We start from the raw sequence: 27573 nt of genomic DNA, 5'->3' as shown, positions 1-27573 counted from the left end.
AGTATAGAACACAGACAGTTGAAGCTCAGGTGTCAGGTGATCAGCATCAGCCAATCAGGTCACACATGACTACAACTAATGGGGAGAGGAAAAAATCAGCCAGAAAAGTCCACTTTTTTCCAGACACTACTACTTCGCCATACTTTGACCTACAGACTTCATTTAAACTTTAAAACGCAGGCTTTTTTGTCCTCTCCACATGAATGTACTTGGTATGAGGATGGGGTTTACGGTTTTCAATAGGTGAGTCTTCAAAAACCCCTGGGTTGAGTGAAAATTGTCCAAATTTCCTGAGTTAGAGTGTGTGATGTCATCACACTAGAGTGGAAGAGCAGAGAAAATTCAACTGAAAATTCTCTGAATAAATCGCCCTCCCGGCAAACGATACATCGCAGGTGAATGATATTTTCCAAAAACGTAGCCATGGTTCCTGGGCTTCATATGAACCCATGTTTGAAGACCTAGCTCTTTTTAAAGTGAAATGACAGGCACTAGTTTGGAGGCTCATCCCTTCTTTCCTCCCATTAACTCTCCATTGTAGCAGATTCCTTCTTGTCTTGGTCAGTTGACTGTTTTTAAACTGCTCTAACTCAGTCATTTTTCACAGTACGGGAAAAAAACCTACATCTGTGTGTTCCCCAGGTCCTTCTGACGCTCACGGTCATTTCGGTTTTCACCTATCTTTTACGGTTTTCCTGTAATTAGCAGTTTCTAGGGACCTGTTCTGCTCCAGTCTCAGCCTATTCCTGCTGCTCTGTGTCAGTTTCATTCTGTGTGTGTGTCAGTGCAGCGCCGTCGCTGTGGCAACTACTACTGATACAACTACTAAAAATACTACTACTACTAAAAATACTACTACTACTTCTATTACTACTACTAACGGTGACGTCTGTCAGCTGCCAAACTTTGACACACAGATTGTCCATATAAAGTGAATGGGGGTTCAGAACACAGAATTCCCCTCCGACCATGAAGTCTTTGGTAACGTCGAACCGACATGCCCCCCCGACCCCCGAGCCCCTCTCACGATTTCCGCGTGTGGAAATTGTCTAGTTATTATTTCATCTTCCGGACACATTTTTGTCCGTTAATGCGGCCCGAACCGCTGGAAAGACCCCTGCACAATATACATTAAAACGTGCGGTTTCATCGGGAATAGCGGGCTATGTATTTTTCGTAGAGATTCGTGAATTTTTCGCAGACTTATTCGCAAAAAACATGCGAAAAAAGTCCCATAGAAATGAATGGGGAGATGAAAAAATCAGCCAGAAAAGTCCACTTTTTTCCAGACACTACTACTTCGCCATACTTTCACCTACAGACTTCATTTAAACTTTAAAACGCAGGCATTTTTGTCCTCTCCGCACGAATGTACTTGGTATGAGGATGGGGTTTACGGTTTTCAATAGGTGAGTCTTCAAAAACCCCTGGGTTGAGTGAAAATTCTCAAAATTTCCTGAGTTAGAGTGGGTGATGTCATCACACTAGAGTGTGAGAGCAGCGAAAATTCAACTGAAAATTCTCTGAATAAATCGCCCTCCCGGCCAAACCATACATCGCAGGTGAATGATCTTTTCCAAAAACGTAGCCATGTTTCCTGGGCTTCATATGAACCCATGTTTGAAGACCTAGCTCTTTTTAAAGTGAAATGACAGGCACTAGTTTGGAGGCTCATCCCTTCTTTCCTCCATTAACTCTCCATTGTAGCGAATTCTTACTTGTCTTGGTCAGTTGACTGTTTTTAAACTGCTCTAACTCAGTCATTTCTCATAGTACATGAAAAAAACCGACATCTGTGTGTTCCCCAGGTCCTTCTGACACTCACGGTCATTTCGGTTTTCTCCAATCTTATACGGTTTTCCCGTAATTAGCAGTTTTGCGGGAGCTGTTTTTTTTCTTTTCAGAGGCTTAAATCTGCTCCATTTTCTCTGTGTCTCTCTGACCTGCACTGAGCGTCTCCACGGCAACGGCGCCACTGCTCTGTGTGTGTCCCAGGTGTGTCCAATAAACTGAATCAGTCTGACATGTTTCTCCTCCCATAGCAACCCTGGAGAGTCCATAGCAACGCTGTGTGTCTGTTAAAGTACAGATACTACTACTAATACTACTACTGCTGTTAATACTATGATTACTACTACTATTAAAAATGCTACCACTGCTACTACTACTAAAAAATATTACTACTACTACTACAATTGCTACTACTACTACTACTACTACTACAACTAAAAATACTACTAATGTTACTACTACTACTACTAGAAATTCTACTACTACTACTACTGCTGCTACTACAACTACTACAAAAAATACTACTACTACTACTCCTACTAAAAAATACTATTACTACTATTACAGGTGCTACTACTAAAAATACTACTACTACAAAAAATACTACTACTATTACTACTACTACTAAAAATACTACTACTACTACTACTGAAAATACTACTACTACTACCACTACTGCTACCAAAAATACTACTATTACTGTTACTTGTACTCCTTCTCCTTCTCCTCCTATTACTGTTAAAACTGATTCAAACTGATTCTCTCTCATGCACAAACACACTCACACACTGACACACACACTGAAACACACACTCAAAAACTCACACACCTACACACACACACACACACACACACACAGAGTATAGAACACAGACAGTTGAAGCTCAGGTGTCAGGTGATCAGCATCAGCCAATCAGGTCACAAATGACTACAACTAATGGGGAGAGGAAAAAATCAGCCAGAAAAGTCCACTTTTTTCCAGACACTACTACTTCGCCATACTTTCACCTACAGACTTCATTTAAACTTTAAAACGCAGGCATTTTTGTCCTCTCCGCACGAATGTACTTTGTATGAGGATGGGGTTTACGGTTTTCAATAGGTGAGTCTTCAAAAACCCCTGGGTTGAGTGAAAATTCTCAAAATTTCCTGAGTTAGAGTGGGTGATGTCATCACACTAGAGTGTGAGAGCAGTGAAAATTCAACTGAAAATTCTCTGAATAAATCGCCCTCCCGGCCAAACCATACATCGCAGGTGAATGACATTTTCCAAAAACGTAGCCATGGTTCCTGGGCTTCATATGAACCCATGTTTGAAGACCTAGCTCTTTTTAAAGTGAAATGACAGGCACTAGTTTGGAGGCTCATCCCTTCTTTCTCCCATTAACTCTCCATTGTAGCGGATTCCTTCTTGTCTTGGTCAGTTGACTGTTTTTACACTGCTCTAACTCAGTCATTTCTCATAGTACGTGAAAAAAACCTACATCTGTGTGTTCCCCAGGTCCTTCTGACGCTCACAGTCATTTCGGTTTTCACCTATCTTGTACGGTTTTCCCATAATTAGCAGTTTTCCGGGACCTGTTCTGAGTGACTCACTCAGTCTATTCCTGCTGCTCTGTGTGTCTCTCTCTCTCTGTGTGTGTCAGTGCAGCGCCGTTGCTGCGGCAACAGCCCCTCTGCTCTGTGTCCCAGGTGTGTCCAATAAACTGAATCAGTCTGACATGTTTCTCCTCCCATAGCAACCCTGGAGAGTCCATAGCAACGCTGGGTGTGTGAGACAGTACTGATATTACTACTATTACTATTACTACTATGATAACTACTACTACTACTAAAAATACAACCACTACTACTGAAAGTACTACTACTATTACTAAAAATACGACTACTATTACTACTACTACTAATAAAAATACTACTACTACTACAAATACTACTACTACTATGAAAACTACTTCTACTACTACTACTACTAAAAATACTACTACTAGTATTACTAAAAATACTACTACTACTACTACAACTACTACTACCACTACTACTAAAAATACTACTTCTATTACTACTTCTCCTTCTACTTCTCCTCCTTTTACTGATAGAATAAACTGATTCAAACTGATTCTCTCTCATACACACACACACACACACACACACACACACACACAGAGTATAGAACACAGACAGTTGAAGCTCAGGTGTCAGGTGATCAGCATCAGCCAATCAGGTCACACATGACTACAACTAATGGGGAGAGGAAAAAATCAGCCAGAAAAGTCCACTTTTTTCCAGACACTATTACTTCGCCATACTTTGACCTACAGACTTCATTGAAACTTTAAAACGCAGGCATTTTTGTCCTCTCCGCACGACTGTACTTGTTATGAGGATGGGGTTTACGGTTTTCAATAGGTGAGTCTTCAAAAACCCCTGGGTTGAGTGAAAATTGTCCAAATTTCCTGAGTTAGAGTGTGTGATGTCATCACACTAGAGTGGAAGAGCAGAGAAAATTCAACTGAAAATTCTGTAAATAAATCGCCTTCCCGGCAAAACCATACATCGCAGGCGAATGATATTTTCCAAAAACGTAGCCATGGTTCCTGGGCTTCATATGAACCCATGTTTGAAGACCTAGCTCTTTTTAAAGTGAAATGACAGGCACTAGTTTGGAGGCTCATCCCTTCTTTCTCCCATTGACTCTCCATTGTAGCGGATTCCTTCTTGTCTTGGTCAGTTGACTGTTTTTAAACTGCCCTAACTCAGTCATTTTTCACAGTACGAGAAAAAAACCTACATCTGTATGTTCCCCAGGTCCTTTTGACGCTCACGGTCATTTCAGTTTTCTCCTATCTTTTACGGTTTTCCTTTAATTTACAGTTTCTCGGGACCTGTTCTGCTCCAGTCTCAGCCTATTCCTGCTGCTCTGTGTCAGTTTCATTCTGTGTGTGTGTCAGTGCAGCGCCGTCGCTGTGGCAACTACTACTGATACAACTACTAAAAATACTACTACTACTAAAAATACTACTACTACTTCTATTACTACTACTAACGGTGACGTCTGTCAGCTGCCAAACTTTGACACACAGATTGTCCATATAAAGTGAATGGGGGTTCAGAACACACAATTCCCCTCCGACCATGAAGTCTTTGGTAACGTCGAACCGACATGCCCCCCCGACCCCCGAGCCCCTCTCACGATTTCCGCGTGTGGAAATTGTCTAGTTATTTTTCATCTTCCGCCACATTTTCGCCGATTAATAGGGCCCGAACCGCTGGAAAGACCCCTGCACAATATACATTAAAACGTGCGGTTTCATCGGGAATAGTGTGCTATGTTATTTTCATAGAGATTCGTGAATGTTTCGCAGAGTTATTCGCGAAAAACACGCGAAAAAAGTCCCATAGAAATGAATGGGGAGATGAAAAAATCAGCCAGAAAAGTCCACTTTTTTCCAGACACTACTACTTCACCATACTTTCACCTACAGACTTCATTTAAACTTTAAAACGCAGGCATTTTTGTCCTCTCCGCACGAATGTACTTTGTATGAGATGGGGTTTACGGTTTTCAATAGGTGAGTCTTCAAAAACCCCTGGGTTGAGTGAAAATTCTCAAAATTTCCTGAGTTAGAGTGGGTGATGTCATCACACTAGAGTGTGAGAGCAGTGAAAATTCAACTGAAAATTCTCTGAATAAATCGCCCTCCCGGCCAAACCGATACATCGCAGTGAATGATCTTTTCCAAAAACGTAGCCATGGTTCCTGGGCTTCATATGAACCCATGTTTGAAGACCTAGCTCTTTTTAAAGAGAAATGACAGGCACTAGTTTGGAGGCTCATCCCTTCTTTCCTCCATTAACTCTCCATTGTAGCGGATTCCTTCTTGTCTTGGTCAGTTGACTGTTTTTAAACTGCTCTAACTCAGTCATTTCTCACAGTACGTGAAAAAAACCTACATCTGTGTGTTCCCCAGGTCCTTCTGACGCTCACGGTCATTTCGGTTTTCACCTATCTTTTACGGTTTTCCCATAATTAGCAGTTTTCCGGGACCTGTTCTGAGTGCCTCACTCAGTCTATTCCTGCTGCTCTGTGTGTCTCTCTCTCTCTGTGTGTGTCAGTGCAGCGCCGTTGCTGCGGCAACAGCCCCTCTGCTCTGTGTCCCAGGTGTGTCCAATAAACTGAATCAGTCTGACATGTTTCTCCTCCCATAGCAACCCTGGAGAGTCCATAGCAACGCTGGGTGTGTGAGACAGTACTGATACCACTACTATTACTTTTACTACTATGATAACTACTACTACTACTAAAAATACAACCACTACTACTGAAAGTACTACTACTATTACTAAAAATATGACTACTATTACTACTACTACTCATAAAAATACTACTACTACTACTACAAATACTACTACTACTATGAAAACTACTTTTACTACTACTACTACTAAAAATACTACTACTAGTATTACTAAAAATACTACTACTACTACTACAACTACTACTACCACTACTACTAAAAATACTACTTCTATTACTACTTCTCCTTCTACTTCTCCTCCTTTTACTGATAGAATAAACTGATTCAAACTGATTCTTCTCATACACACACACACACACACACACACACACACACACACACACACACAGAGTATAGAACACAGACAGTTGAAGCTCAGGTGTCAGGTGATCAGCATCAGCCAATCAGGTCACACATGACTACAACTAATGGGGAGAGGAAAAAATCAGCCAGAAAAGTCCACTTTTTTCCAGACGCGACTACTTCGCCATACTTTGACCTACAGACTTCATTTAAACTTTAAAACGCAGGCATTTTTGTCCTCTCCGCATGAATGTACTTGGTATGAGGATGGGGTTTACGGTTTTCAATAGGTGAGTCTTCAAAAACCCCTGGGTTGAGTGAAAATTGTCCAAATTTCCTGAGTTAGAGTGTGTGATGTCATCACGCTAGAGTGGAAGAGCAGAGAAAATTCAACTGAAAATTCTCTGAATAAATCACCCTCCCGGCCAAACGATACATCGCAGGCAAATGATATTTTCCAAAAACGTAGCCATGGTTCCTGGGCTTCATATGAACCCATGTTTGAAGACCTAGCTCTTTTTAAAGTGAAATGACAGGCACTACTTTGGAGGCTCATCCCTTCTTTCCTCCATTAACTCTCCATTGTAGCGGATTATTTGTTGTCTTGGTCAGTTGACTGCTTTTAAACTGCCCTAACACGATCATTTTTCACAGTACGGAAAAAAAACTTTATCTTTGTGTTCCACAGGTCTCTCTGACGCTCACGGTCATTTCGGTTTTCACCTATCTTTTACAGTTTTCCTGTAATTAGCAGTTTCTCGGGACCTGTTCTGCTCCAGTCTCAGCCTATTCCTGCTGCTCTGTGTCAGTTTCATTCTGTGTGTGTGTCAGTGCAGCGCCGTCGCTGTGGCAACTACTACTGATACAACTACTAAAAATACTACTACTACTAAAAATACTACTACTACTTCTATTACTACTACTAACGGTGACGTCGGTCAGCTGCCAAACTTTGACACACAGATTGTCCATATAAAGTGAATGGGGGTTCAGAACACACAATTCCCCTCCGACCATGAAGTCTTTGGTAACGTCGAACCGACATGCCCCCCCGAACCCCCGAGCCCCTCTCACGATTTCCGCGTGTGGAAATTGTCTAGTTAGGGGCTCGGGCATCGACACGAGCACCTCTCCCCCATTGCAAAGCAATGGGAGAGAGGTGCTCGTGGCGAAGCCACGAGCACCTATAGTTCTTCCGCTCGTTTATTATTATTATTTTTCATCTTCATCTTCCGGACACATTTTCGCCGATTAATAGGGCCCGAACCGCTGGAAAGACCCCTGCACAATATACATTAAAACGTGCGGTTTCATCGGGAATAGTGTGCTATGTTATTTTCGTAGAGATTCGTGAATGTTTCGCAGAGTTATTCGCGAAAAACACGCGAAAAAAGTCCCATAGAAATGAATGGGGAGATGAAAAAATCAGCCAGAAAAGTCCACTTTTTTCCAGACACTACTACTTCACCATACTTTCACCTACAGACTTCATTTAAACTTCAAAACGCAGGCATTTTTGTCCTCTCCGCACGAATGTACTTTGTATGAGGATGGGGTTTACGGTTTTCAATAGGTGAGTCTTCAAAAACCCCTGGGTTGAGTGAAAATTCTCAAAATTTCCTGAGTTAGAGTGGGTGATGTCATCACACTAGAGTGTGAGAGCAGCGAAAATTCAACTGAAAATTCTCTGAATAAATCGCCCTCCCGGCCAAACCATACATCGCAGGTGAATGATATTTTCCAAAAACGTAGCCATGTTTCCTGGGCTTCATATGAACCCATGTTTGAAGACCTAGCTCTTTTTAAAGTGAAATGACAGGCACTAGTTTGGAGGCTCATCCCTTCTTTCCTCCATTAACTCTCCATTGTAGCGAATTCTTACTTGTCTTGGTCAGTTGACTGTTTTTAAACTGCTCTAACTCAGTCATTTCTCATAGTACGTGAAAAAAACCTACATCTGTGTGTTCCCCAGGTCCTTCTGACACTCACGGTCATTTCGGTTTTCAGCTATCTTATACGGTTTTCCCGTAATAAGCAGTTTTGCGGGAGCTGTTTTTTTTCTTTTCAGAGGCTTAAATCTGCTCTTTTTCTCTGTGTGTCTCTGACCTGCACTGAGCGTCTCCACGGCAACGGCGCCACTGCTCTGTGTGTGTCCCAGGTGTGTCCAATAAACTGAATCAGTCTGACATGTTTCTCCTCCCATAGCAACCCTGGAGAGTCCATAGCAACGCTGTGTGTCCTTTAGAGTACTGATACTACTACTAATACTACTACTGCTGTTAATACTATGATTACTACTACTACCACTAGTAAAATACACTACAACTAAAAATGCAACTAATACTACTACTACTACTATTAAAAATACTACTACTACTACTACTACTAAATATACAACTACCACTAAAAATGCTACTAATACTACTACTACTATTAAAAATACTACTACTACTACTACTACTACTACTACTAAAAATGCTACAACTACTACTGCTACTACAACTACTACAAAAATACTACTACTACTACTGCTACAAAAATACTACTACTACTACTACTAGTACTGCTATTACTATTACTGTTACTTGTACTCCTTCTCCTCCTATTACTGATAGAATAAACTGATTCAAACTGATTCTCTTTCATACACACAGACACACACGCACACCCTCACACACACACACACACACACACACACACACAGAGTATAGAACACAGACAGTTGAAGCTCAGGTGTCAGGTGATCAGCATCAGCCAATCAGGTCACACATGACTACAACTAATGGGGAGAGGAAAAAATCTGCCAGAAAAGTCCACTTTTTTCCAGACACTACTACTTCACCATACTTTGACCGACAGACTTCATTGAAACTTTAAAACGCAGGCCTTTTTGTCCTCTCCGCATGAATGTACTTGTTATGAGGATGGTGTTTACGGTTTTCAATAGGTGAGTCTTCAAAAACCCCTGGGTTGAGTGAAAATTGTCCACATTTCCTGAGTTTGAGTGTGTGATGTCATCACGCTAGAGTGGAAGAGCAGTGCAAATTCAACTGAAAATTCTGTAAATAAATCGCCCTCCCAGCAAAACCATACATCGCAGGTGAATGATATTTTCCAAAAACGTAGCCATAGTTCCTAGGCTTCATATGAACCCATGTTTGAAGACCTAGCTCTTTTTAAAGTGAAATGACAGGCACTAGTTTGGAGGCTCATCCCTTCTTTCTCCCATTGACTCTCCATTGTAGCGGATTCCTTCTTGTCTGGGTCAGCTGACTGTTGTTAAACTGCCCTAACTCAGTCATTTTTCACAGTACAGGAAAAAAACCTACATCTGTATGTTCCCCAGGTCCTTTTGACGCTCACGGTCATTTCAGTTTTCTCCTATCTTTTACGGTTTTCCTTTAATTAGCAGTTTCTTGGGACCTGTTCTGCTCCAGTCTCAGCCTATTCCTGCTGCTCTGCGTCAGTTTCATTCTGTGTGTGTGTCAGTGAAGCGCCGTCGCTGTGGCAACTACTACTGATACAACTACTAAAAATACTACTACAACTAAAAATACTACTACTACTTCTATTACTACTACTAACGGTGACGTCTGTCAGCTGCCAAACTTTGACACACAGATTGTCCATATAAAGTGAATGGGGTTCAGAACACACAATTCCCCTCCGACCATGAAGTCTTTGGTAACGTCGAACCGACATGCCCCCCCGACCCCCGAGCCCCTCTCACGATTTCCGCGTGTGGAAATTGTCTAGTTATTTTTCATCTTACGGCCACATTTTCGCCGATTAATAGGGCCCGAACCGCTGGAAAGACCCCTGCACAATATACATTAAAACGTGCGGTTTCATCGGGACACGTGTGCTATGTTATTTTCATAGAGATTCGTGAATGTTTCGCAGAGTTATTCGCGAAAAACACGCGAAAAAAGTCCCATAGAAATGAATGGGGAGATGAAAAAATCAGCCAGAAAAGTCCACTTTTTTCCAGACACTACTACTTCACCATACTTTCACCTACAGACTTCATTCAAACTTTAAAACGCAGGCATTTTTGTCCTCTCCGCACGAATGTACTTGGTATGATGATGGGTTTTACGGTTTTCAATAGGTGAGTCTTCAAAAACCCCTGGGTTGAGTGAAAATTCTCAAAATTTCCTGAGTTAGAGTGGGTGATGTCATCACACTAGAGTGTGAGAGCAGTGAAAATTCAACTGAAAATTCTCTGAATAAATCGCCCTCCCGGCCAAACGATACATCGCAAGTGAATGATATTTTCCAAAAACGTAGCCATGGTTCCTGGGCTTCATATGAACCCATGTTTGAAGACCTAGCTCTTTTTAAAGAGAAATGACAGGCACTAGTTTGGAGGCTCATCCCTTCTTTCCTCCATTAACTCTCCATTGTAGCGGATTCCTTCTTGTCTTGGTCAGTTGACTGTTTTTACACTGCTCTAACTCAGTCATTTCTCATAGTACGTGAAAAAAACCTACATCTGTGTGTTCCCCAGGTCCTTCTGACGCTCACGGTCATTTCGGTTTTCACCTATCTTGTACGGTTTTCCCATAATTAGCAGTTTTCCGGGACCTGTTCTGAGTGACTCACTCAGTCTATTCCTGCTGCTCTGTGTGTCTCTCTCTCTCTGTGTGTGTCAGTGCAGCGCCGTTGCTGCGGCAACAGCCCCTCTGCTCTGTGTCCCAGGTGTGTCCAATAAACCCAATCAGTCTGACATGTTTCTCCTCCCATAGCAACCCTGGAGAGTCCATAGCAACGCTGGGTGTCTGTTAGAGTACTGATAGTACTACTATTACTATTACTACTGCTGATACTACTACTACTACTAAAAATACAACCACTACTACTGAAAGTACTACTACTATTACTAAAAATACGACTACTATTACTACTACTACTAATAAAAATACTACTACTACTACAAATACTACTACTACTATGAAAACTACTTCTACTACTACTACTACTAAAAATACTACTACTAGTATTACTAAAAATACTACTACTACTACTACAACTACTACTACCACTACTACTAAAAATACTACTTCTATTACTACTTCTCCTTCTACTTCTCCTCCTTTTACTGATAGAATAAACTGATTCAAACTGATTCTCTCTCATACACACACACACACACACACACACACACACACACAGAGTATAGAACACAGACAGTTGAAGCTCAGGTGTCAGGTGATCAGCATCAGCCAATCAGGTCACACATGACTACACCTAATGGGGAGAGGAAAAAATCAGCCAGAAAAGTCCACTTTTTTCCAGACACTACTACTTCGCCATACTTTGACCAAGAGACTTCATTGAAACTTTAAAACGCAGGCATTTTTGTCCTCTCCGCACGACTGTACTTGTTATGAGGATGGGGTTTATGGTTTTCAATAGGTGAGTCTTCAAAAACCCCTGGGTTGAGTGAAAATTGTCCAAATTTCCTGAGTTAGAGTGTGTGATGTCATCACACTAGAGTGGAAGAGCAGTGAAAATTCAACTGAAAATTCTGTAAATAAATCGCCCTCCCGGCAAAACCATACATCGCAGGCGAATGATATTTTCCAAAAACGTAGCCATGGTTCCTGGGCTTCATATGAACCCATGTTTGAAGACCTAGCTCTTTTTAAAGTGAAATGACAGGCACTAGTTTGGAGGCTCATCCCTTCTTTCTCCCATTGACTCTCCATTGTAGCGGATTCCTTCTTTTCTTGGTCAGTTGACTGTTTTTAAACTGCCCTAACTCAGTCATTTTTCACAGTACGGGAAAAAAACCTACATCTGTATGTTCCCCAGGTTCTTTTGACGCTCACAGTCATTTCAGTTTTCTCCTATCTTTTACGGTTTTCCTTTAATTTACAGTTTCTCGGGACCTGTTCTGCTCCAGTCTCAGCCTTTCCTGCTGCTCTGTGTCAGTTTCATTCTGTCTGTGTGTCAGTGCAGCGCCGTCGCTGTGGCAACTACTACTGATACAACTACTAAAAATACTACTACTACTAAAAATACTACTACTACTTCTATTACTACTACTAACGGTGACGTCGGTCAGCCGCCAAACTTTGACACACAGATTGTCCATATAAAGTGAATGGGGGTTCAGAACACAGAATTCCCCTCCGACCATGAAGTCTTTGGTAACGTCGAACCGACATGCCCCCCCCGACCCCCGAGCCCCTCTCACGATTTCCGCGTGTGGAAATTGTCTAGTTATTACTACTATGTTATTTTGCTGTTGTTGCTGGGGTTTTTTTTTGTTTTTTTTTTTGTTTTTTTTTAGTAGTACATTGTGCAACTGCTTGTTTTTTTCACTACTGTTTTTTGTAGTTATTTTATTACTATTTTCTTACAATACTTCTTCTATGTGTACATTCAGTGTTGTGCTGCTATTGGGACCTCAGTTTCGTGAGGGTTCTGCCCAATGGATCAATAAAGTTCAATCTAATCTAACCTAATCTAATCTAATCTAATCTAATCTAATCTGATCTAAAACCCCAAAAATAGCAGTAGGCTTTGGGTGTAATATCATCATTTACATGATACTGTGTCAACTCTTAACCCTCACAATTTCACCTTAGGATATTGCTGATGCTGAAAATCATCCAAATGATCATGACGTTTTCCTGCCTTAACCCTTTCATGCATACTGGTCATTACAGTGGACAGCTATTCTACAGCTGTTCTCTTGTATATTCATGGATTTTGTTGTTCTTTTCGTTTCTTTTGTTTGTTTGTTTTTTTACACATATCTTTATTAAAGTTTTAAGACACTACATATCTTTTCTGACATGAGTTGGTAACATTATGTAGATCTCTCCTGAGCATAAACCCCCAGAATCACAAGTCCTCCCCATAGTTTTTACACAATTTATCAGTAAATTCATGTTTCTGTGCATCAAAAATTAAATGTGTGGTGTCTAGCTGAGTGGACATTTTTGTAGCTTCATGAAAAATAGGTTCATAAGAATTTTTTTTTTTTTTTTTCTTCATTATTATTATTCTTTTTTATTTATTTTTCAGAAGAAAATGTTCAATCGCATTGTTTTTTTCATGCCTAAAGAGGAATAAAAACACTCCGGAAAAAATTTTGATTAAGGTTTTCATAATTCGTGCATGAAAGGGTTAAACACTACTTAAACGGTGTAAATTGCACCATTATAATTAGGGATGCACCGATACTCAGTGTGTGTACTCGTACTCGTACTTGTAAAAGATATCCGTTACAAATGCACCGATACCACTTACGGCTGTGTGACATTCACAGTTCAGTGCAGCAGGTACATGATGGTGGAATAATGTGTGGGGAGTGTGAAGAGTGTGGAGATTTTACAAAATAAATTACGGTGATAAAAGTAACGCTGACTGCAAGTAACGTTACAGACACAGACAGATACGGACGCAGCGTTCTGTTTGTCCATCTGTTTACCAGGTGCTGGCGGATGCATACACAGAATGAGAATACCACCAGGAGTACGGAGCAGTGTGGACCGCCGCCAACAGAAGTGAAAATGAAACTTATCACTCATTTCTCTTTTCTCTTCCTGCTGAAGCTAAGCTTTTAAACCTTACCAGTGAAAACGCTGCGATATTAGTATCACATTAGTGTTACCTCTGTCGTCTCCATGTTTGTTATTACTGACTTTCTTCTTCTTCTCAAAAAGCTTTCCTCTTCTTCGTGGTATTTGTCCAGTATGGTTAATTAAGAGCGTCGCCCCCTGGTGGATTAATTGAGAAATGCTCATTCCAACACATTAAATGTCAGTAGCAGCACTTTGTTCCAGTCAGACTAATGACAACGACAATAAAGCACATTTACAAAAGGAACTAAGAACTGGAATGGGATTATTAAGTACTCATTATCGGTACTCGGTATCGGCAAGTACTCAAATGTACGTACTCGTACTTGGTCTGGAAAAAAATGGTATCAGTGCATCCCTAATTATAATCCATTACTTCATTATTGATCAGGAAACATGCTTCAGTCATGGTTGCATGGTGAGTAGATACAGTAGGTCCCATCATTTTTGAAGCGTTAAACGTGTTCAGATGTCTCCAAATCACTTCTAGTTTTAAATAAAACATCTTCCTATAAATAATCTATTTTGTGAAATCGAGCAGAATTTCAATATTTTACTCTTCACAGCAGTTCTATCTCACCTTGCACTGACTGGCTTTGACATTTATAACTGTCATTACCCACCATCCCTCCTAAAGATATGTTATTAGTGAGCCTACTATTATTTTGGGTTTTACTATATTATAGAGGGGTATTTATTCATGTTATCTTAAATGTTTCTTTTGCACTAGTTCATTCTGATGATTCTGAAAAGCGGATTTCCTCCAGGTCCTCTGGTTTTCCCCCACCATCAAAAAACACCCATACATAAGCTAATCCTTCTGTCAGTGTCCTTCACCTGCACCTTCAACGGCAGCTCATAGCTCCTAATGGGCTAATTCCTAATGCTAATCACTAGTGGGTGCTGTATGTGTTGGGATGGGTCAAATGCAAAGACTGAATTTCCCCCACTTGGATAATAAAGAAAACACTGTCATCAAGTGTTTGCTCCTGGAGGATTCTGTTGAGTTTGTGATGTCGACCAGCTCCAGATGTAATGTGTCGTGACATAACTTTTGCTATTAGTGATGGGACTTTTGGCTCTTTGAAAAGAGCTGTTCAAAAGACTGGCTCTTTTATGTTTTTTGCATTATTTTGAAACACCAATGTTTTAATGACTAAATAGACTACATGTGATGATTGGCATTACATTTTAAAGGTGTTTAATTGGCGCGGCAGTAAATATTATCTTACTGTAAAAAAGAATAGTTAGTTGAAATGTGTGGGCTAAATCCATGACATGACAGGTGACATTAGACAAATGCTGGAATTTGACAAAAAACATCACGGGATATTATGTGGATTAGTCTGTAGCCTAAAAATGAAGAAGAAAATAAAACATTTTCTTATGAAATAACATTTTATTCTCCTCAATACAAGAAGAATAAATGTGTGTAAATATACGGAAAAAATTGCACAAAACACAACAGCGATTAATCACTGCAGTTACTTAAATACGTGAACTATTGTGCAATTCTCAGGACAAGAATAGTATGTTGGAAAACATACAGAAAAAATGCACAAAATACAAAAGCGATTTATCATTGCAGTTACTTAAATACCTGAACAACTGTAGTGCACTTTCCCTCAGAACAAGAATAATAAATGTGTGTAAACATACAGAAAAAAGTGCACAAAACACAACAGTGATTACTCACTACATTTACTTAAATACATTCTCCTCCTGCCCAATCCCTCCCCAGTGACGCTAAATTGACAGGTAATCGGACACTCCCTCCTTAAAAAAAAAAAAAAAAAAAAAAAATGAACGGCTCTTTACAAAGACTCGGTTCCCATCATTCATTCCAAAAGATTCGATTCGTTCGTGAATGTCACATCACTATTTGTTTTGATTTGGTGCTATATCAATAAAACAGTGATGAAAGTGAGGAAAGAAAAAAAAAACTTGAACTTGAACTTCTGAATGACTTCAATGAGTAACAAACCTGGTTTGCTTGTCTTCCAGACGTACTGCGACAGAAAATCGCCATTTCTATCAGTTTCCTCGAGCCAGGACCAGTTGAACTCATTTTTGATTCCTGCCTCACACTTCAGTTCGTCCCCACACTGAAGGACAATGAATTCTGACATGATTTCACAGAATATTTAGATGAAATACATCGGCGGTAAAATACTCAAAGAAAATCCACCATCTTGTCGCCAGAGATGCGAAACGGACCACGTGTCATCAACGGACCAATCAGAGCCGTCCATACAAGTTTCCGCGTTGTAAACGAGCATCTCATTGGTCGAAACGAATGGAGAAGAAAGCAATATGGCCGCGTCCATGAGACAGACCCAAATGAACATAATTTACACTTTTCGGAGCGATTTATGCATAATTTTCCAGCTGAAATGTTCCCAAACCAGACGGAAATGATCCGGACATGTTTAATTTACCGGAATTTACCGGAATATGCTCAGTTTTTGGGAAAAAAACGGATTTCCGGCAAAAACCGGAACACTTTCATCACTGATGAAATTAGATTTTTTTTCTGTCTCTCTTTTACTTCTTTTATTAATTAATTCATTTTATTTAAAAGAAAAAAAATCAAATTTGATTGATTGATTGAGTGAGTGAGTGAGTGAGTTAACCTTTACCCTTTAAGTAAGAAAAGCTCATACTTCACCCTCCATCTGTTGTAATTTATAAAGATTACAAAGATATCTAAAATTCCGACCAGCAAATAGGTGCATGTTTGTTCACTAGTTTGGCCAAAGCCTGAGCTGAGATAGAGCAGATACTTTAACCTCCTGACACCCAGGAAAGGAAAAGTTTTGGCTTTTTTTGTGTTAAAAAAATGCCTTGATTGGAAACAACATGATGCAACAGTTTTTGTAGTTACATTTTAAATTTTTTTATGGACTGTTGGAATGTCTTTTACAGTGAACAGCGTTTTGTTTTTTTGTTTTTTTTTCCTTTCAGTATCTCTTAACTATAAATCTAATCCATTATCATTATTATTAACCTCTGTAGATGATAAAAACATATAGCTGGGTCTCAGGAAATAAACATCATCTAGCAAATTGGTAGAATCTGAACTCAGTTTGACCGAGGCCTTTGTTTCTCTAAGCCTAATGACAGAAAACCTCATTTCTAAAGGTTAACTAAATGCTGTATTTTCCATTATCAAAAAATAGCTTTTGGGCTAATTAATTTTACAAAACACCAGCCCGTAGTTTTCCAGATGTCACCACCTTGCCTTTGTTTACAGTCTATGAATGGATGTTTTAAAATGTTAAACATATCTGTCTGAACCGCCGTGACCCTGTAAACACCCGCCTGGTTAACACCACCATGCACACACACACACACACACACACACACACACACATATACACACATACACACATACAGGGGTGTGCAAATACTACTTGACCCTGGTGTGTTTGTGTTTGTTCCTCCAGACTGAAAAGGAGTCGGTCCCATTTTTTATGCAGACAGACTGCACCATCACGTCCCAGACGGGGCCCAAGGCCTTCAAAATCCCCCTGTCCATCCGCCAGAGGATCTGTGCCACCTTCGACACTGCCAACGCCAAGGGCAAGGACTGGCAACTCTTAGCCCAGAAACTCCACTTAGATCGGTGAGTTGCTGTGATGTGTGTCCTGTCGGCGATTGCGTGATGCGCGTACCCTCTTGTCTGCCGCGGCCTCGGCGTCGAACACATGCTGATCAGAACGGTAACAGCGCTGCGGGTGTCGGTGACCTCATGAATGTGACTTTTACATGTAGCGGTGTTTATTCTTTGTGTTCTCAGCAGGAGTCCAGCCTGATTATTCACCTGCACAGCATACAAGTGATAGTGTTTGTCGACCGCTGTCCCATGATATAATGCGTGTTTTGAATACGCACCGGCCTTAATATGCAGCCGACTCTAAAATGAAGTGGGAAACTATCTCCATCCATCAGTAAATGCCATTTACTCGTCCTGTTTCATCAAATAAGCGCGCGCCTTTATGAAAGGCTGTGCTAATATTTACTCGATGCAGTTGTTGTCTTTCCTTGTGGCAGCTATAATCTCCTGTTAAGTGCATGATTCATGAGATGCTGGTATGGAACAGTCCTTTGGGATTCCAAATTATCCAGATAAGCTTTCCTCTCCAACTTGGGCTGCTTTGAACTGAGCTTGATGTGACCAATGGCTGCAGCCTTTCATGTTGCCTGTTGTTATTTCTCCTGTGGAGCAGCGGTGGTGAAACACTGCCCCCTGCTGGACTCAGAGCTGCATCATATTAGAAAAGGCTTTGAATGGGAAACAACACAACGTCAGGTCCTTACACTGGCTGCAAAATTACACAAAAGCAAGCGGTGTTTTCTTGTAATTACTCGTAATTTGATGTTAATTTATTCTTAATTAAAACCCTAATAGTTTTTAAAGGTCAGAACTTTTGTTTTACCTACATGTAGAAACAGATGGAGGTGTTGGAGTCAATCCAGTCGGAGAGTTTTAGTCACAGATGCACATTGTTGTTTCGTTTTTTAATCTATTGTGGATCCTGGTGTTTGTGTGTGTTTTGTTGATTTTGATTAAGTGATGAAATTGAAATGTAAATGTGATCATATAGAGTTTTTGTGAATATTTGCTTAATTGTCTCACTTCAACTCAGCTTTAGATGGATTGGACTAAGTTGCTATTAACCCTTTCATGCATACTGGTCACTCCAGAGGACAGTTATTCTCCAGCTCTTCTCTTATATATTCATGGGTTTTGTTGTTTTAGTTCCATATCAGCCAACACAGTGGACGCTTATGCATCATCCCATAATACATTGTAATTCATACCATTACTGTAACTTTGCAGATCAGGTTGATAAACCTGATCTGCAGTAACGTGTTAAATCAATTGCTAATTGTTATTAGACTGTAATCAACAGTTTTCTTAATCAAAAAGGTTTTTTTTTTTTTTTTTTTGCATATTATCTGCATGAAGTTAGTAATAACTAGTATTAGAGTATGTTAAAATGTGAGAAAACATCAGATTAGCTGCATGAAAAATGTTTTTATTTCATAGTTTTCACCCAGTTTATCACTTTCTGATGATGGGTTTTAAATACATGGGGTTTTTTTGCTTCAAAAATTGGTGTCCAGCTGAGTGGACATTTTTGTAACTTCATGAAAAATAGGTTCATAATAAAATTTCAATCGCGTTGTTTTTTTCATGCCTAAAGAGGAATAAAAACACTAAGGAAAAAAACTCAACTAAGGTTCTCATAATTCATGCATGAAAGGGTTAATATTTCTGTCATATATTTCTGTAATTGATAACACAGGGAGGTCATTTCTACATTTTTTTTTTTTTATATCAGTGTATTTTACTTTTAGAGAGTAAGAGTATTACACAGAAGGAGTTATTGCCAGTTTATCTGCCTCTGATTGAAAGTGCTGCCAAATTGCAATTTCTAGGACATGGATACCTTCTGGAATCACAGCATTTTAGTCAACTGAGAGCTGGTGTAATTAGTAAAATAACCAAAACGCAATGTCTGTTTTTGGTAAATCAGGTAGAATTACAGAATTTCGCTATATTAAGGTCTAACCGGCATTCATTTGTAATATAACCCACATGGTTTTATAATGACTTTCCTTTTGGGGATAAATAAAACTGTATCTGTGTCTGCAATATGACCAGAAATATTAAAGGAACAAGAATTCAAAGTGTGAAAATGTATGAAGGGTTTCATAAGTCGGTGTCTCTAATAGAAGATGTATGCATATTATGTGACTGTATGTGCTTTATGTCACCCATCTCCAACGACCACATTCATAATCCACCCCCACATCCAGGCTGAGCCACAAAGAGCCTCGGATCTGTCGCCTGTTGGTCGCTTCCATAGAATCAATCACTGAAAAAACAGGGAAAAAAGAGCAAAAAACAAACAAACAAACAAAAAATTCTCTGCATAATCAAGTCTATGAAAGCATGTTTAGCAAGAAAAGAAGTGGATGCTATTGCATTTAATTCGCATATATGTACATTTCTTCAACGCATGCTTTTAGAATGAATGGAAGTGGATGCATGGAGGCATTTTATAGTGTTTCTGAGAGAACAGCTGATCAGTATCAAGCAAATAAGTACCGAAAATTAGAGGATGCCTAGTCATTTGTTAACAATTGCATGTATCTTGTTAATATTTTTAGGAGTTTGAGACATATTTGGCAGAACTTTATACAAATGCATGTTTTTACCAGATCTCAGAGTTTGATTTAGTAAAACTTTAAATGTTTAGATCAGTGGTTCCCAATGTTTTTTGACCCGTGCCCCCATTTTAACATCACAAATTTCTGGCGACCCCAAACATTCAAAATAGAGACTTTTGTTTTTGCTAAAATTAATTTCTTTTTGATCATGTAATAGTTTTCTGTACTATGTTGCAAATAAACGTTAATTTTAGACGACATTTAGTCTATATAATGTATATTATTATGGACAGGAGGCAGAAAAGCCAGGTGTAGATTACTGCACAAAGTGAGAATTTGATTTTCCTTGGTCAGGATATGTACAGTCAGTCCAGCTTGGATTTACAAGGCTGACAATTAATACTGAACAAACAAGAACTCAAACTATGAATTACACTGGGTTACAAAAAAATGTTTTTTGCAAGTTGTCTAGGTTTTTTCAACTGAATTAGGACCATTTTGCACCGCTAAATCCAAAAATGACATCTGTTTTTCTCAATCAGGTCAGGTTTTTTTGCTAATATGATTTTGAAAAATTTGATCTTCTCACAAAATATAATAATTAATACCAAAGTAAGATTGGTAAGCACACTTTATGAAACTTGTGACTTGATTCCTGTTAGGTACAATGGTGTATTCACCGCAGATGTAGCAGAATACGTCAGGCTTATTTTTGCAAGATCTTCTAGTCGAAGTCATTTCATTCATCTGTAATATTAAAAAAAAAACATTAATCATAAATTGGCAAAAGTAAAATCTTCAGAACTCATGTATTGCAAGAAATATGAAAGAATATTGTATCATATGATGTGAAAATGCCCATAAATGTAAGCAAAAATGTTAAAAACCCAATATGTAGCATAGTTCAGAAAGTTGACCTGATTGAGCAAAATTAATGCGATTTTTGGATTCAGCACACCAAAATTATCCTAAATCAGCTCAAAAAACTTCAGCAATAAATTTGTTGTTGACCAGTGTTATGAAAGAGCTGCAGCATCTGAAACTGACCACAATGAACATTTGACAGATAAACAGTACCACAGTGCTTCAGTTTCAGCTTCAGTTTGTCATGTATTTTATGGATTGGGATTATCTCTGTCAACTCACTATATATTTTTTAATAGTAATTTTAAATTTAGTTTTATCAATTACTAAAAATTTCAGGCGACCCCATTTGAATTCCAGGCGACCCCACTTGGGGTCCGGACTCCAGGTTGAAAAACACTGCAATAAAGGCTCCAGTTTCAAAGAACTGGAATTTTCTGTCAGTGTTTTAATGGTTCAGGCTTTACAGGGTTAAATACAGATTCCAAACAGTCATTCCATTATTCACTTTCATTTCATTTTATTTTATTCATTCAAAATTTGTAAAAAATCTCTGGAACTCCTTGCCACCGGAGCTCAGAAATACCACTTCACTCCCTCTCTTCAAATCCAAATTCAAAACCCATCTGTTTAGGATCGCTTTCTCTTTGTGACCATAATTACATTCTCCAATTTTTAACCTGCCTTTTATTTTTTACCCTGTTTTATCGCTTGTTTTATACTCTGCGGTTTACTGTATGGTGTCCTTGAGTGCCAAGAAAGACACCTACAAATAAAATGTGTTATTATTATTATTATTATTATTATTATTATTATTAAAATTTCAAGTACTCCCTGGGCGTCTTCTAAGTACCCCAGGGGTACGCGTACCCCCATTTGAGACAAACTGCTGCTTTTAATTTGAGGTTTCCTGCTTCTCAGTAAGGTCACTCACTCACAGCTCTGAAATAACCCAAACTTTCCAGTGCAGTTTGACTCGTGCCTTTTAGATGATGCTTACATATTGGCTCGGTTCCATCCAGACCACCAGACCAAGGTTATTATTGTTAACGAAAACTAACAAAATGACGAAAACTAGAATTGAAAAAACATTTTCGTTAACTGGAATATATAAAAACTCTAATTAAAAGAAAAAAAAAAAACGATAACTAACTGAAACTGTATTGTGTGCTTACAAAACTAACTAAAACAAATAAAAATTATGGATAAAATTCCCTTTGTTTTCATCTTTGTCAATGTCAGACTGATACGAAATTGATTTATTTTGCTCTAGCAATTTTAGCTAGCGGCTCCATACGACACTTCACGGTCCGTCACTTCTCGTCACTTGTGGTTTACAGTCGTCTTCTGGTCCCCGCTCTACCTGGAAACATGGAGACTAAAGTTGGGAGAAAGTTATACAAGCTTATGGAAGTGCTGTCCCAAAAACTGTGTCAGTTTTGTGTGGTTGTTTGATGAATTCTAGAAATGATTCAACATTGTACAGGATGGGGAAGCAAAATTTACAATGAACATTTAGTTGTTTTTTCTCAGCAGGCACTACGTCAATTGTTTTGAAACCAAACATATACTGATGTCATAATCATACCTAACACTATTATCCATACCTTTTCACAAACTTTTGCCCATATGAGTAATCAGGAAAGCAAACGTCAAAGAGTGTGTGATTTGCTGAATGCGCTCGTCACACCAAAGGAGATTTCAAAAATAGTTGGAGTGTCCATAAAGACTGTTTATAATGGAAAGAAGAGAATGACTATGAGCAAAACTATTACGAGAAAGTCTGGAAGATACTATTAAAGAAGAATGGGAGAAGTTGTCACCCCAATATTTGAGGAACACTTGCGCAAGTTTCAGGAAGCGTGTGAAGGCAGTTATTGAGAAAGAAGGAGGACACATAGAATAAAAACATTTTCTATTATGTACATTTTCTTGTGGCAAATAAATTCTCATGACTTTCAATAAACTAACTGGTCATACACTGTCTTTCAATCCCTGCCTCAAAATATTGTAAATTTTGCTTCCCCACCCTGTATGTTAAAACCAAATGGGAAAGAGAGCTGGGTGAGGAGATCCTAGAGGGGAAGTGGTACGATATGTGGGAAACACACCAATCAACATCACAGTCACCTAAATAGAGAGAATTTAATTGGAAAAATCTAATTTGTTATTTCATCACACCTAAAATTAAAAGTAAACAAATGCATACTCAACAGCCGGGTTGGAGACTTCGTAATCACATGGATTCAGATCACACACACGCACACACATGTTTTGGAAATGCTGTGCTGGGATATGCAATCCCAAATTCTTGTCTTGTTCTGTACCTCGGACATTTGGAAGAATCAGTGCATAAAGAAGACAGATATCTTGTCCAGATCCTCCTGGTGGTCGGGAAGAAGGCCATAACAAAGAACTGGCTTAAGACTGATGCTCCGTCTTATAAACAATGGATTTCAATCATAGATGATAGACTTGTCATGGAACATCTGACATATAAACTCAAGTTAAAAGAAAATCTCTTTATGAAAAACTGGGGAAAATGGCTGACATTCAGAGACACATGTGGAACCTACTCTCCATTAAAAAATAAAAACTTTGACAAGCTTAGGTTCGTTCAAAAAACTTACAAAAAAATGGATGTGCCAGAAACAGCTGTGTACTCATGTTTAATGTTTGTATAATGTTTATCTGTTTCTTTGTTTTAACCTGATTATTTTCTTTCCTATACCTCAGTTTTGTATGTAAAAGGTCATTGTCTCTCCATTCCTTTCTGTATTTTAACTGATCATAAAAGCCCATCTAGGGACCAGTGCTGCAAATTAGCTTTTGCTATAAGCACTATGATGCATGCATGGGATTGCTGTGTTACATTTCGTCTATGTCTTTTGTATCTGTCCCTATCAAATAAACCAAATAAATAAATAAAAAATGTATCTATTAACCCTCCGGTATCTGGGTGCGCCTTTTAGGCACACTTTGCACTTCGTTTTAAAAAACTTCATATTATTTATCACAATTTAAATAAGGTTAGAATTCAAAAGTTGTTCATTTTTGCATGATCTTTAAAATTCTGCCCACCAACTAAAATTTGCACATTGTAAACAAAAGGAAATTACCAGACTAGCATCTGTCTCCCAAGTGTGCCTAAAACGCACTATTTCTTCCATTTGATATGTATGATTAGGGCTGACTTTGATTTACAAAAATAAAATCAAATTAGAGCAGAAAAATAAATCAATATATAATATTTAATAGTTTCATTTATAGGTGTGCATTTTACGCACACTTGGTGACAGATGCTAGTATTTTTGAACATTTGACCTAGCACCAAAAATAATAATGCAAATTAACCAATGTTGCTGTTAATCATTGACATATGCCAGGATGCAAAAATCCAATAATATGTGATCCACTTTTAATGTAGTATATTGAAAAAAATATTTTTTGTGTGTTTTTTGCATAAAAAAAAAGTTTGTTTACATTACAAACACGGCATTTAAAGGGTTAAAAATGTGACAATTATTGAGTATTTGGTATTTTTATTTACGGCTCAAGTTGATGAAATAGAAAAAAGTGTAAAAGAATTAAAAACAAACTGTATGAAAATTTTATTGATATTATTCCACAAGTGTGCGAAAAAGGCACACTTGGTGCTTAGTAAGGGCCATGCTGGAGGGGATACCAGAGGGTTAACGGTCCTTAATATTCTGACACCAACACACGCTGTTCTTGTCATCTGTTTGTTTTTCTGTTTTTATTTTTTTTTTTTGCTTTTTTCCTGCTCCTCAACCTGAGGAGACTGTATTGTACTGTTAAAAATTGAGAAATAAAAATTGTAAAAAAAAAAAAAAAAAAAAAAGTTGGGAGAAAGCAACAGAGTCCTGTATGGGATTTATTTGAATATGACGGCAAAGAAGATAAAAGATACAACAAAACTAATATTAATATTAAAACTAATCTAAAACTAAGCATTTAGAAAAAAAATGAAAACTAATAAAAACTAGCAAACCTGCTCTAAAAACAAATTAAAACTAACTGAATTAGAGAAAAAAAGTCAAAACTAAATAAAACTAATCTATATTTAAAAAATCCAAAACTATTAGAGCAGAGGTGTCAAACTCATTTTAGTTCAGGGGCCATATTTAGCCCAATTTGATCTCAAGTGGGCCAGACCAGTAAAATAATGACCTATAAATAATGACAAATCCAAGTTTTTCATTTTGTTTAAGTACAAAAAAAAATCCAATTAAATTATGAAAATATTTACATTTTACAAAAAAGATGTGAATAACCTGAAAAAACTGAAATTTCATTGAAAAATTAGTGCAATTTTAACAATATTATGCCTCGACTTATTATTTATACATGTACATTTACACACAGTGTTCCATAAACATTTGGTAACAGGCAGAATATCATTCAAATTTTGGAGTTTGGAACTAAAATTTGAAAAATTTCTACAATATTACGTATGTTATTATTCACACAACTACAGATCACAGTGGATCTAAAAATGCACAAAACATTTAGTAACAGGCAGAATATTGTTCAAATTGCACATTTCGGGTTATTCATCTCTGTTTTTATTTATTTATTTATTTATTTTCATTTTATTGTGAAAGAATAGTTTTGTAAATGTATATATTTTCACAGTGTAATGTTATTTTAAATTTAAATTTAAATTTTTTCCACATAATTTTTCATAAAGAAATTTGGTGGTTGTCATTATTTATGGGTTATTGTGTTGCTATTTTTACTGGAGATCACATTGGTCTGTATGTGGAACCTGAACCAGAATGATTTGGACAACCTGGACTGTTCAGGTTCATTTTTGCACTTTCATCCTGCAGGGCCGGAATGGAACCTTTGGCGGGCCAGATTTGGCCCCTGAGCCGCATGTTTGACACCTTGTTGAGCCGCATTATCTAATAAATTCCCATTATGTAATAAAAGTTCAAAATGTAATAAGAACGTCACGTCATCTTGTAATAAAGTCGCATTATGTAATAAACTGACGCATTTTGTAATAAACTACCTCAATGCATTATGTAGTAATTTTTTTTGCATTATGTAGTAAGTTATTACAATTTGAGAATTTTTTTTTACAAAATGCACTTGACACATTTTTATTTTCAGGAAAATGTAATAACATGGTTCATTACGTAATAACGACACACAAGTAGATTTTTTCCCCCTCTTTAATTGAACTAGCCCTGCAGATTAGTAGTTGTAGTAGTGCTAATGATAGCCTACCTATTAGCATTACATTCACAATTAGTACACACACTCCAACATGTACACACAAAGTATAAAATGCTGATGTTGAACAATAAATGGCTTCATTTCTAAACAGGACCTTTTCAAGGCAAATTAAAATATTTTGATCAATATAAGGTGTCTATGCCAGTTGAAAAAAAAAAACAAAAACCTCAAGAAAGTGTCTTTAACAATGTAAACAACATTTCTGGATATAAAAAAGAGCTAAACCATCACACCTTTGGTACATACGTAATGAACCATGTTATTACATTTTTTTTTTAATAAAAATGTGTCAAGTGCATTTTGTAATAAATTTCTCAAATTATAATAACTTACTACATAATGTGAAAAAATTCACTATATAATGCGTTGACGTCATTTATCACAAAATGCGTCAGTTTATTACATAATGTGGCTTTACTACAAGATGACGTGACATTCTTATTACATTTTGAACTTTTATTACATAATGGGAATTTATTACATAATGTGGCTCAACACACCTGTGTATTAGAACCTAGCACCGGACTTCCCCGTTTGCTGTCCCTTTGTGTTTATTAATACTTCCTGTGTTTGCTTCTCCACAGAAACCTCGGTTATTTTGCGAAGCAGCTCAGTCCGTCTGCGGTCATCCTTAGCCTGTGGGAGGCTCGCCACCAGGACACTGCTGACCTTGACTCTCTCGCCAGCGCCCTGGAGGAGATTGGCAAGATCCACTCCAAAAGCTCCCCTAAGGACCAGGATGAGCCAGAGTCCGACTTCGGTCAGACAGAAGCGGGCAGCCTGTGCAGAACAGGCAAACTAGCGAGTCATCAAACCGAGGACTCCGCCCCCGAATATACAGGCTGAGATAAAAGAGACGCTCAAACGAACTGAGGCGTGTCTGCGTACGCGCGCGGCCGGTGATGGACAACGCGCTGTGGCGGTGCGCCGGGGAGGGGGGGAGGGGTGAGGTGAGGTGTCACGGGGTTGTCGGTGAGTAGGCGGCGAGAGCAATCAACACGCCGACCAATCACAACAGGTTGAGGTGAGCAACCGCCTGGTGTGGATCAACCCTCGTCCTTCACCGATCTTGTCTGAGGATGGACTCAGACCGGGGTTTTTCACACTACTTCTTGTTTCTTCTAGTTTTAGTTCCCTACTCTACATTTTTATTCTTTCTCTCAGCTCAGAGGGTAAGTCGGGGGGGGGGGAGAGAAGGGGAAGCGAAGGGGTTGGTGTTTCCTGAATTTTTTCTGTCAGTATATTCTCAGTCTGTGTTAGAAAAAGATATCACTGTC

General features: G+C 38.6%; 1 protein-coding gene across 1 annotated transcript in view; it reads left to right on the top strand.

Moving 5' to 3' along the window:
- The window catches only part of unc5db (unc-5 netrin receptor Db), an 816925-nt gene extending 789717 nt beyond the window's left edge, over positions 1 to 27208 (top strand). The window contains exons 16-17 of the mRNA XM_030144147.1: positions 17434 to 17612; positions 26881 to 27208. Of these exons, the coding sequence (XP_030000007.1) occupies positions 17434 to 17612; positions 26881 to 27142 (441 nt within the window). The 3' untranslated portion in view covers positions 27143 to 27208. The remainder of the gene's footprint in view (positions 1 to 17433; positions 17613 to 26880) is intronic.
- The last annotated feature ends 365 nt before the right edge of the window (positions 27209 to 27573 follow it).

Source organism: Sphaeramia orbicularis, chromosome 9 (assembly GCF_902148855.1).
Source record: "Sphaeramia orbicularis chromosome 9, fSphaOr1.1, whole genome shotgun sequence".
NCBI lineage: Eukaryota > Metazoa > Chordata > Actinopteri > Kurtiformes > Apogonidae > Sphaeramia > Sphaeramia orbicularis.
Note: the sequence above shows the minus strand (reverse complement) of the source record. Positions and strands in the feature narration are given on the sequence as shown.